General features: G+C 39.8%; 1 protein-coding gene across 1 annotated transcript in view; it reads left to right on the forward strand.

Moving 5' to 3' along the window:
* Nucleotides 1-239: 239 nt before the first annotated feature.
* Nucleotides 240-14,148, forward strand: part of cUnh18orf63 (chromosome Un C18orf63 homolog) — a gene marked incomplete at both ends in the record, with an annotated part of 34,339 nt that continues 20,430 nt past the window's right edge. The window contains one exon of the mRNA XM_079805910.1: nt 240-305. Within this exon, the coding sequence (XP_079662036.1) occupies nt 240-305 (66 nt within the window). The remainder of the gene's footprint in view (nt 306-14,148) is intronic.

Below are 14,148 nucleotides of genomic sequence, written 5' to 3' on the forward strand. Positions count from 1 at the left end.
CTTTCTTTCTTTCTTTCTTTCTTTCTTTCTTTCTTTCTTTCTAATATGTCTAATCTTACAGTAAGTGTATTGAAGTTTTGTCTCTTCTGAGGTAACGTTAATTACAGAATCTGCGAGTAATTTCTCATTTTATCTTTGGACCAAAATAGTCTCTGATTAACCAGTAATAGCTCATTTTGTTCACAGGTCAGTGACTGCATTAGTTTGGCCAAGTTAACCCTCACGATTTCCCTTTCAGAATGAGTGGAAGTGGGACACAGTCTTTGTTTTTCCTCAGTCTTCCGGACCTGAGGAATTTATGTTATGTAAATCTGTTCTTCCCGAAAAGTTACGATGAAGGGGAGTTGAGAAACAAACAAGTGAAAACCTGCAGGTGAAAAGACAAATATTATGATATATTATGATAATAATATTATTACTGTTAGAAGTGTGCTGGTTTTAAGACCATAGTTCCCCCCTCCCCTTGTACATTTATAATATCTTGATAGATAATCTTGTGATAAACTTGGGATTACAATATGTAAGATTTTTTGGATTGAAATATCCAAAAACCACTAGCATATAACAGTGTTATATATTTAGTTGACTTTTGTACTTACATTATCCCAAATGTTTCCAGAGAATGTTTAAATCCAGAGAAATAAGCAATTTTAAACAGGATACTGTGTCCGTGATTCACCTATCAACAGCCGCATTTCCATGACAGATTTGCGCAAAACTTTCGTGATATTTTCTAAATGACGATAAAAAACTATTGCTAAATGACGGCGTTTCCATTAACCGATGTTATGCGACTAAACCGTTTTTTCCCCTCTCGATTAAGTCCAAAAATTATGCCATGGATGTTGGTAGGTTTATGTATATCCCAGCCATTATAGCCATTATAGACCCTTTTCACAGACTGTGATGACGCGTTTTAACGGTCATCAATACCGTAAATCATGCAAAGTTTTTTGGTATTTAATTTTTTTTAATGTACATTTATTACACTAATACTTTGTATTATATTACTTTTGCATCAAATTACAAAAAACAAGTTACCACTGCTGTGAAGGTGTTTCAAAAACAGCGTATTATATGGGAGTGATGGTAAAATTATCATCTTTCTCTCTTTTCACTGTCGTAATCAATCTCTCTCTATTGCTCTATCAATCTATACTCCATCTCAATCACTATTGTGGAGTTTTTCTTTTGCTATTTGAGCAAATGGGGACACAAAAAATATATTTAATGTATACTCCCATTCACCGCTATAAAGGTTAACCCAACTATGACGACTTCCGCTACTGAGAAACCCGGAAATGTGAAAAGGGTCTATTTTTAATGGAAGGAGTCGTAGGCATGTTATCCAAGGATTAATGGTTAGGAAAGCCCCTTATACTTGGGAGCGTGTGTGTGATATGATAAAACAGCGCTGCGTTACCACACATATGCATGAGCGGAAGAAGCAGAAGCGGCAACTGTCCACCAAATCAAGGCGTCATCAAGCCACGCCTTTGTTTTGAATGATCAACCTCTAGCGGCAAAAAATTAATTATAAAATATTTATCTGTGCACATCATTTTTTTTAAAATTCCTGTTTCTCATAATCTTGACATGTTTACTAGCATGTGGGCGGGGCAACCTGTCACTCACATAAGAGCCACCAATAGCAAACCACAACTATCCAATAAACTTCCCATAGACAAAATGTGTTCTTGTTCGAATACTCTGATATATGTCACAATAGGGAAGATTATCACAACTTCCATTTCATACCGAAGTATATCTACACACCAGAGTTTCAAACTGTGTTGGATTTAAAGAGCCCCTATTATGGAAAATGACCTTTCATGTAGTGTGTAACATAGTGCTAAGTGAATGAAAACGTCCTGCAAAGTTTTAAATCTGAAAGTGCACTGTATATAAAGTTATTTTCTCTCAAAAGTAAGAGTCGACTTTGAGGCAATTAAATTAATCGTTTTTTAAATGAATGTTTCATTGTGACGTTAAGATAAAACATTAGCATATTGCCCGCGCATTGTGTTTCATATTGTGTAAGTATCCGGCTAACCGGCTAACTAGGGATGAAACGGTATGGAAATTTAACATCACGATTATAGTGACCCAAATTATCACGGTTATCAATATTATCACGGTTTTGTTCAAATGAGATGAAAGTGTTCAAAAAGAACAGATGCACACACTTCAACAAGTTTTATATTTGAAATTCAACAAACAACAAATAACTAAAGCAACTCTAAGCACTTTTTTAAGCTTGATTCTGTGGGATTTCCTTCCTTAATGGCCGTCGTCAATAGCAACGCATAATGCATAAATAATAATAATTTGTCGTAAATATAATCTCTAATATTATCTCTGTAAATATATTCTCAGGCAATATTTCGCATCAATGTTCAGCAATGATGCATTTAAATCTAGCATGTTTTGTGTTAGAGCCCAAACAGTATCCTAGTGAAATAATGCATATCCATATTTCCATATGATTTGACAGTTTATTTTATTAAATATCAAAATGTGTGCATCATACCTGACACCTAAATGATCACTTTACAGTCAGTTTTATGACTGTCATTCTCTTCAAATGCTATTGAAGTTTGAAACGTGTATAACGTTACCAATGTTGTGTGTAACTTTAGAGACAGTCCCTAAATTCGCCAGCGTTATGCCAGTCATATCAGATGCGCTGTGGTTCTGCTGTTTTTTTAAACTATTTTCGCTGCTGAAATAGAACAAAAACAGTCAAACACTGTATGATGAGTGAATCTCCTGCGTACATCGCACGTTTATCTCTGCTTTGAGTGAATATTTCAGCGAGTGAGAGAGCGGCGCGCGCACTGAACATAACTGGCTAATCTGAACGCAGGGGCGTAGCCATCTTTTCAGAAGTGAGGGGGACAGAAATGTCAGGTGTAATACCAGTTTTTTTTTCTGACCTTTGTCTAATTGACAGATTTAATCTCATCTCTTGCTTTTAATTCAGTAATATATCAAATACACTGCTGAACAATAACCACTAATATCTATAATGTTTTCCCTATGTTATGTCAATTTTATGATTGGTTTATGTACTACAAACACTTGTGCATTAAGTCCCCATGGATTTTATGCTTTGTAAAAAAAAAAAATATCACTGAATAAGGCAGAAAATATACTATCAAAAGTTTGGAAACATAACAATTGTTAAATGTTTTTGAATAAGTTTTCTGCTCACCAAGGCTGCATTTATTTAATAAAAAATGCAGTAAAAAAGTAATACAGTGAAATATTATCCCAATGTAAAGCAGCTGTGTGAATATATAGTAAAAAAGAAAAAAATCTTTGTAATTTATTCCTGTGATCAAAGCTGAATTTATCATCATTACTCCAGTCTTCAGTGTCACATGATCTTTCAGAAATCATTCTAATATGTTCATTTGATGCTCAAGAAACATTTATGATTATTATCAATGTTGAAAACAGTTGTGCTGCTTCATTTTTGTGGAAATCTTGAACTATTCAAACATTTGTGGTAAGATAAAAAAGAGAGAAATTAATACTTTTATTCATCAAACATGCATTAAATGTTTTCAACAATGATTATAATTATAAATGTTTTCTTTTCATCAAATGATCATATTAGAATGATTTCAGAAGGATCATGTGATACTGAAGACTGGAGTAATGATGCTGAAAATTCAACTTTGATCACAGGAATAAATTACACTTTACTATAATATAATATAATTGTAATATCATTACAAATAAAAAAACTGTGAATTTATATGTGAATATATTTCGCAATATTAATGTTTTAACTGTATTTTTTATTAAATAAATGCAGCCTTGGCAAGCAGAAGATACTAAACATTTAAAAGGCTGTCAGTTAGCACTGCATTATTCATATTCTTTATTGTCAATAAATACCTTGAAATGGCTGGAAAAACACAAACCATATATTGTCGCAATCGTGTTTGTTGTCAGGTTTCACCAGTCTTAGCGATTATTTTTATTCAGCTGCTGCTACAGCGCTGAATGCCTTTGGAACGTGACAGGGTTTACTTCTACGAATCAGTTTAGTTTTTTCTTTGAGAGCGCGCCCTATGGCTTCGAGTATGAATTGGAGAGTTGCACGAGAGTGTTAGAACTTCATAGTGTTTAGATCGCCTCGTTTTTGGATACGAATAAAATGACAGGTCATGTATAGATTATTTTGTGTCTTTGAATTTAAATCTAGATTTATTTACGTTGGCTTCTACGTAAACGAACTTGCTTGTGTAACAGAAGTAGGCCAGTAAGAGCGGTGCGGCTAGACGTCGGTTCGAATCCCGCCCGGAGCGGGTCGACTAGGACCGGTGCGACTCGGTAAAAGTGCGGGGGACGAATGTACGTTTTATTAAAAGTGCGGGGGACATGTCCCCCCCGTCCCCCGCGTAATCTACGCCCATGTCTGAACGCCTCTGATTATGAGACATTGCATTCATAAACTCAATAGAAACACGTGTAAGTGCTTATAATGCGCAACGCGATTATAACAGATGGCTTTTGAGAAGACTATAATAAGTTCAACCGCTAGAGTGGCTAGTGTGCAGCCGAAATAACGTTACACCCGCAAATGGCGGTTGTTAATGTCAAACCCTGATTATTATCCTTAAATGTCACCCTAGTCTTGTCTGAACTTGTTCGTTCGCTTCACGTTATTATTTCCCAGATGTAGTTTTGGTATTGAGGTCAAAGTCCACTTGCCTTGCGTTCGTAGTTTTGAAGTGTTCCCCATTACAGCGACTTTCTTCTGGCATGTTCTGCAGACAGGGTGACCATCTTCGATTAAGTTTCCCTCAGGACTTTTGTAAAAGCCAAAATATGACAACGCCTCAGATTTGGTCCTTTTAGAGGCTGAACAATCCCCCGAGCGCTGTCACTGCCTTCTTCCATTTCTCCTCATTCAAAAACAGCGGTGCGTTGCGCCAGACTGACGCTGACCGGACAAGATTTACCGCGAGTTTTCACCATCGTGATAATCACACGCGGTTTTAATGATAATTACATTTTATATACGATATTACTAACCGTCACTAAATTTAATCGTGGTTTATCGTGAAACTGGTAATTGTTTCATCCCTACGGCTAACTCACATTATTACTGTAATTATTACTTATTACTGAAATACTAAATACAGCTGTGAGCGACAGTATTATCTAAACTGTGTCTATTAATGCAGATTGTCTGTTGTTCTTACTACTTTGAGTAATGATAAATGATGGAGCAAGATTTGTTTGTCAAACTTTAATGTTACATCAGTCATTCACATTAGTGCTGAGCTAACGTATGCTCTGTTATTGATACAGTGCACCACAATAAATTAGAAACACACACACATGGATGCACACTTGTTAATGCTGATGTAATGCAACTGTAATGGTGAGGAATTACAGTTGAAACATCTCATAATGTACCTCAAACTGAGTAGCATCACGTCCTGCTCAAGGTTCGGGTTGAATAACTAGTTCTTCCGATGTTTCATCATCGATTCAGACTCAAGCTGGGATTGGTGTAAAATCAACACCATCATTACTGTCTTTACAGTGTGTACTATCGCTGAGCTTTAGGAAGCCTCCAGACGGAGCTGGAGTTCAGTTATGGTTATGGACGTTTGTTTCCGAAATACACGTGGTAGACCAATCACAACAGACTAGGCCATCTGACCAATCAGAGCAGAGTTGGCTCGCTGAAAGGAGGGCTTTAGAGAGACTGATTCATCCATCGAGTCGTTTGAGAATCATTGAAGATTGTGGTGATGTGCAATGTATATTATGAGAAAATTAAACCTTTGACCTTTGATGCATGTAAACCTGGTGTAGGAGACTCCAAAACAACATTTGGAAACTTTAAAATACCATAATAGGGGCACTTTAAAGACACATTCTGTCTGTTTAACAACCACGCAAGCAGACCATGGTTGTTTTCTAGGATGATTGAAGCGCTTTATATTGAATTATTGTGACTTTGGAAGTGTCATCAATCACAGGTATAACATGCGTCCACTCACTGACTAAAGCCTTTTTCTTCTTTCTTTCAGGGAGCTTGTTTTCTTGCATCCAGACATTGTTGCCTGTCCTCTATTGGGCCATTTTGGGGGCATCACTGTTATAATGACCGTAAGTATGATATATTGTATGATATCATACACACACACACACACACACACACATACACACACACACACACACACACACACACACACACACACACACACACACACACACACACACACACACACACACACACACACACACACACACACACACACACACACACACACACACACACACACACACACACACACACACACACACACACACACACACACACACACACACACACACACATATATATATATATATAAAACCCGCCAGATATGCTGATTAGACTCCAGCCTCCTGTGACCTTAGAGATGATAAGCAGCCACTATAAAGTATGGATGTATATAACCATTTTTTAAAATTGAATTTCTGATTCAATTGCATTTTGTAATTAAGGGAAATGGAGTTCATCGTGCAGCAGAGCAAGAGAACATACATAACATACATGCATATTTTTCCTATCAATTATAACTCTAGATTCTAAGCATTTATTTGTGAGAGTATTGATCCAGGGTTTACTTTTAAGCAGTGCTTTAACTATTTATTTAGTTTGATTGAATTGAATTATTGTATGGGTTATTGTATGAACTGTATAGCAAATAATTGTGTAGGATAATAACTTTTTTTTCAGTCACGTGACTGGCACAGAGACCTGGAGGGGATAAAACTGCAGCATAAGCCTGTCAATTTGACATCTTTTTCAAGCCACACATATTTATATCACCTCTCAAAAGAAGAAAAACAAAAATATGCGAACAAAATGCAAGTGTTGCCCACTTGTGATCCATATGCAGCACATGCTGCAGTATTTAAATCAGTAAAAACAGCAGGACGTTCTGAAAAACACTTATAGTGCCTTAGTGTACAGTGCTATTAAAAGACTGAATTAATTAGTATTTATGATGCATTTCATATTATATACAGGCGAGCAGGTGAGCCTAAAATATGAATGCAACATGTTGTGGAAATTATGAATTACTTATTTTAATGCAAAGAAAAGATAGAAGTAGTTTTTTTTCAAAGTGATATTTAGTAGAATAAACACCCCCTGAACCCTGAAGGTGTGCTGTGGTATCTGGCACCAAGATGTTAGCAGCAGATCCTTTAAGTCCTGTAAGTTGTGAGGTGTGGCCTCCATGGATCGGACTTGTTTGTTCAGCACATCCCACAGATGATCGATTGGATTGAGATCTGGGGAATTTGGAGGCCAAGTCAACACCTCAAACTCGTTGTGCTCCTTAAACCATTCCTGAAGCATTTGTGCTTTGTGGCGGCGCATTATCTGCTGAAAGAGCCACAGCCACCAGGGAATACCGTTTCCATGAAAGGCTGGACATGGTCTGCAGCAATGTTTAGGTAGGTGGGACGTGTCAAAGTAACATCCACATAGATGGAGGACCCAAGGTTTCCCAGCAGAACATTTCCCATAAGCATCACTGCCTCCGCCGGCTTGCCTTCTTCCCATAATCCATCCTGGTGCCATGTTTCTATCAGAACCAGCGCCGGTTCCCAACTGTTCCGTCCTTGGAGCACTTTTGATAGATACTGAGCACTGCAGACTGGGAACACCCCAACATGAGCTGCTTTTTTTTGCTCTGACCAGTCATCTAGCCATCACAATTTGGCCCTTGTCAAACTCGCAAACTTGTCAAACTGTCAAATTCCTACCTACATGGAGAGCTCTTGCTCACAAAATGCAACTTTGTTTTCAATAAAGTGTAACGTAATTATATTTAATGATGATTTGAATTAATGCCATAACATATGAATAATGTCATGTCAGGCAAAACATTGATGATTTATATCGCTTTTCCTGTCAGTACGTGTTACTCTGCTTCTCTTTTCCTCAGTGTTCGTGAAATGTGCATCACCTTGCGTGCATGTCCACCTGTCAGTGAAGTTTGTGGTGTAGCATATGCGTGACTTCTCATCTGTGGGTGCGTGTGTGTGTGTGCGTGTCAGCACAGCTCGTGCTAAGGCATGTCTCGTGCAAAGACAAATATTTGAGGCACATTCCACACACTCTGTCATCTCCTTTGCTGTCCTGAACTAAGGCCAATTAAATCAGCACTTCACACAGTGTGTCAAAAGCAGCTAACAAGATGCCGTGGTACCCCTTCAGAACGGCTTTGATTTGAATCTGACGCACAGTTTGCAAATGTTGTGAACGTGTTGTCGGACTTCAAATGGGCACATTGGTGAATAGTTCACTATGTTGTGCTTATGTAACTTCCATGTGCATTTGTACTTGTGTAGCCAAAAGGGGAAAGACGACATGCCTTTGTAGCAATGCAACTCCACTGAATGAAGTTCTGAATGAAGTTTTGTGTGCTTCTTCTAAGCTTTGGTCCTGTTGTAGTATGAACGTATTTTGGTTTAACTGTCCTTTCTGATTGTTCCCTGCACTTTGTCTTAGATTACATTTCACGAGAGAGGCATCATCCAGGCCTTTGCACACAGACATGGTCTACAGGTTAGTTTACACCGATATTTCTGAGAATACGTGTGTCTTTGTCCAGACAAATCTCTCAAATGTTCATGTTGCTTCATGAGTTCAGTCTGACCTTAAACCCACTCTGACATGATTTGTCTGTCCCGAAAAGATACACTACTATTATTTATTTTTTAAATGTTTTTGAAAGAAGTTTTTTCTGCTCACAAAGGCTGCATTTATTTAAAAAAAATACAGTAAAAACAGTAATATTGTGAAATATTATTACAATTAAAAATAAATGTTTTCTATTCTAATATATTTTAAAATGTAATTTATTCCTGTGATCAAAGCTGAATTTTCATCATCATTACAATTTGCTCAAGAATCATTTCTTCTTATTATTATTATCGGACCAAATTTACATTAGCTGGCCTTAACTACTATCTACTAACATTTTAATTAATAATTTAATACAATGCACTTATTGTGTACATACATGTTTTTACATTGTACTTTCATTTAAAAAATTCCCTGCATGTAATTACATCTGTAATTAATTACATTTATAATTACACTGTTGACATTTCCCTTACACCTAACCCTACCCTTAAACTGACCCATACCACCACACCTGTCCCTAACACTAACCTTAAACTTACCCATACCACCACACCTGTCCCTAACACTAACCTTAAACTTACCCCTACCACCACACTTGTCCCTAACACTAACCTTACACTGACCCATACCACCACACCTGTCCCTAACACTAACCTTAAACTTACCCCTACCACCACACTTGTCCCTAACACTAACCTTACACTGACCCATACCACCACACCTGTCCCTAACACTAACCTTAAACTTACCCATACCACCACACCTGTCCCTAACACTAACCTTAAACTTACCCATACCACCACACCTGTCCCTAACACTAACCTTAAACTTACCCATACCACCACACCTGTCCCTATCTTTACCCTTAAACTTACCCATACCACCACACCTGTCCCTATCTTTACCCTTAATCTTACCCATACCACCACACCTGTCCCTAACACTAACCTTAATCTTACCCATACCACCACACCTGTCCCTAACACTAACCTTAAACTTACCCATACCACCACATCTGTCCCTAACACTAACCTTAAACTTACCCATACCACCACACCTGTCCCTAACACTAACCTTAATCTTACCCATACCACCACACCTGTCCCTAACACTAACACTAACCTTAAACTTACCCATACCACCACATCTGTCCCTAACACTAACCTTAAACTTACCCATACCACCACACCTGTCCCTAACACTAACCTTAAACTTACCCATACCACCACACCTGTCCCTAACACTAACCTTAAACTTACCCATACCACCACACCTGTCCCTATCTTTACCCTTAAACTTACTCATACCACCACACCTGTCCCTAACACTAACCTTAAACTAACCCATACCACCACACCTGTCCCTATCTTTACCCTTAAACTTACTCATACCACCACACCTGTCCCTAACACTAACCTTAAACTAACCCATACCACCACACCTGTCCCTATCTTTACCCTTAAACTTACTCATACCACCACACCTGTCCCTAACACTAACCTTAAACTAACCCATACCACCACACCTGTCCCTATCTTTACCCTTAAACTTACTCATACCACCACACCTGTCCCTAACACTAACCTTAAACTTACCCATACCACCACACCTGTCCCTAACACTAACCTTAAACTGACCCATACCACCACACCTGTCCCTATCTTTACCCTTAATCTTACCCATACCACCACACCTGTCCCTATCTTTACCCTTAAACTTACCCATACCACCACACCTGTCCCTAACACTAACCTTAAACTGACCCATACCACCACACCTGTCCCTAACACTAACCTTAAACTTACCCATACCACCACACCTGTCCCTATCTTTACCCTTAAACTTACTCATACCACCACACCTGTCCCTAACACTAACCTTAAACTGACCCATACCACCACACCTGTCCCTAACACTAACCTTAAACTTACCCATACCACCACACCTGTCCCTAACTTTACCCTTAAACTGACCCATACCACCACACCTGTCCCTAACACTAACCTTAAACTGACCCACACCACCACACCTGTCCCTAACACTAACCTTAAACTTACCCACACCACCACACCTGTCCCTAACACTAACCTTAAACTGACCCATACCACCACACCTGTCCCTATCTTTACCCTTAATCTTACCCATACCACCACACCTGTCCCTATCTTTACCCTTAAACTTACCCATACCACCACACCTGTCCCTAACACTAAACTTAAACTGACCCATACCACCACACCTGTCCCTAACACTAACCTTAAACTTACCCATACCACCACACCTGTCCCTAACACTAACCTTAAACTTACCCATACCACCACACCTGTCCCTAACACTAACCTTAAACTTACCCATACCACCACACCTGTCCCTATCTTTACCCTTAAACTTACTCATACCACCACACCTGTCCCTAACACTAACCTTAAACTGACCCATACCACCACACCTGTCCCTAACACTAACCTTAAACTTACCCATACCACCACACCTGTCCCTATCTTTACCCTTAAACTTACCCATACCACCACACCTGTCCCTAACACTAACCTTAAACTTACCCATACCACCACACCTGTCCCTATCTTTACCCTTAAACTTACCCATACCACCACATCTGTCCCTAACACTAACCTTAAACTTACCCATACCACCACACCTGTCCCTAACACTAACCTTAAACTAACCCATACCACCACACCTGTCCCTATCTTTACCCTTAAACTTACCCATCCCACCACACCTGTCCCTAACACTAACCTTAAACTTACCCCTACCACCACACCTGTCCCTAACACTAACCTTAAACTTACCCATACCACCACACCTGTCCCTAACACTAACCTTAAACTTACCCATACCACCACACCTGTCCCTAACACTAACCTTAAACTTACCCATACCACCACACCTGTCCCTAACACTAACCTTAAACTTACCCACACCACCACACCTGTCCCTAACACTAACCTTAAACTGACCCATACCACCACACCTGTCCCTAACACTAACCTTAAACTTACCCATACCACCACACCTGTCCCTAACACTAACCTTAAACTTACCCACACCACCACACCTGTCCCTATCTTTACCCTTAAACTTACCCATACCACCACACCTGTCCCTAACACTAACCTTAAACTTACCCATACCACCACACCTGTCCCTATCTTTACCCTTAAACTTACCCATACCACCACATCTGTCCCTAACACTAACCTTAAACTTACCCATACCACCACACCTGTCCCTAACACTAACCTTAAACTAACCCATACCACCACACCTGTCCCTATCTTTACCCTTAAACTTACCCATCCCACCACACCTGTCCCTAACACTAACCTTAAACTTACCCCTACCACCACACCTGTCCCTAACACTAACCTTAAACTTACCCATACCACCACACCTGTCCCTAACACTAACCTTAAACTTACCCATACCACCACACCTGTCCCTAACACTAACCTTAAACTTACCCATACCACCACACCTGTCCCTAACACTAACCTTAAACTTACCCACACCACCACACCTGTCCCTAACACTAACCTTAAACTGACCCATACCACCACACCTGTCCCTAACACTAACCTTAAACTTACCCATACCACCACACCTGTCCCTAACACTAACCTTAAACTTACCCATACCACCACACCTGTCCCTAACACTAACCTTAAACTAACCCATACCACCACACCTGTCCCTATCTTTACCCTTAAACTTACCCATCCCACCACACCTGTCCCTAACACTAACCTTAAACTTACCCCTACCACCACACCTGTCCCTAACACTAACCTTAAACTTACCCATACCACCACACCTGTCCCTAACACTAACCTTAAACTTACCCATACCACCACACCTGTCCCTAACACTAACCTTAAACTTACCCATACCACCACACCTGTCCCTAACACTAACCTTAAACTTACCCACACCACCACACCTGTCCCTAACACTAACCTTAAACTGACCCATACCACCACACCTGTCCCTAACACTAACCTTAAACTTACCCATACCACCACACCTGTCCCTAACACTAAACTTAAACTGACCCATACCACCACACCTGTCCCTAACACTAACCTTAAACTTACCCATACCACCACACCTGTCCCTAACACTAACCTTAAACTTACCCATACCACCACACCTGTCCCTAACACTAACCTTAAACTTACCCATACCACCACACCTGTCCCTATCTTTACCCTTAAACTTACTCATACCACCACACCTGTCCCTAACACTAACCTTAAACTGACCCATACCACCACACCTGTCCCTAACACTAACCTTAAACTTACCCATACCACCACACCTGTCCCTATCTTTACCCTTAAACTTACCCATACCACCACACCTGTCCCTAACACTAACCTTAAACTTACCCATACCACCACACCTGTCCCTATCTTTACCCTTAAACTTACCCATACCACCACATCTGTCCCTAACACTAACCTTAAACTTACCCATACCACCACACCTGTCCCTAACACTAACCTTAAACTAACCCATACCACCACACCTGTCCCTATCTTTACCCTTAAACTTACCCATCCCACCACACCTGTCCCTAACACTAACCTTAAACTTACCCCTACCACCACACCTGTCCCTAACACTAACCTTAAACTTACCCATACCACCACACCTGTCCCTAACACTAACCTTAAACTTACCCATACCACCACACCTGTCCCTAACACTAACCTTAAACTTACCCATACCACCACACCTGTCCCTAACACTAACCTTAAACTTACCCACACCACCACACCTGTCCCTAACACTAACCTTAAACTGACCCATACCACCACACCTGTCCCTAACACTAACCTTAAACTTACCCATACCACCACACCTGTCCCTAACACTAACCTTAAACTTACCCACACCACCACACCTGTCCCTAACACTAACCTTAATCTTACCCATACCACCACACCTGTCCCTAACACTAACCTTAATCTTACCCATACCACCACACCTGTCCCTAACACTAACCTTAAACTGACCCATACCACCACACCTGTCCCTAACACTAACCTTAAACTTACCCATACCACCACACCTGTCCCTATCTTTACCCTTTAACTGACCCACAACACCACACCTGTCCCTAACTTTACCCTTAAACTTAGTCTAACCCTAAGTTAGGCTAAAGGGCAGCCTAACCCTGTCCCTAACTTTACCCTTTAACTTACCCATACCACCACACCTGTCCCTAACTTTAAATCGTGTGCAATATGAACACAATAAGTACATTGTACTTATTTTTTTATTTAAGTACATAGTAGTTAAGGCCACCTAATATAAAGTGGGGCCTTATTATCAATGTTGAAATCAATTGTGCTGCTCAAAAGTTCAAAAGAACAGCATTTATTTGTCATGTCTGATCAATTCATTGTGTCCTTGCTGAATAAACGGATTGATTTCTTTAAAGAAAA

Source organism: Gobio gobio (genome assembly GCF_949357685.1).
Source record: "Gobio gobio genome assembly, chromosome: 23".
Classification (NCBI taxonomy): domain Eukaryota; kingdom Metazoa; phylum Chordata; class Actinopteri; order Cypriniformes; family Gobionidae; genus Gobio; species Gobio gobio.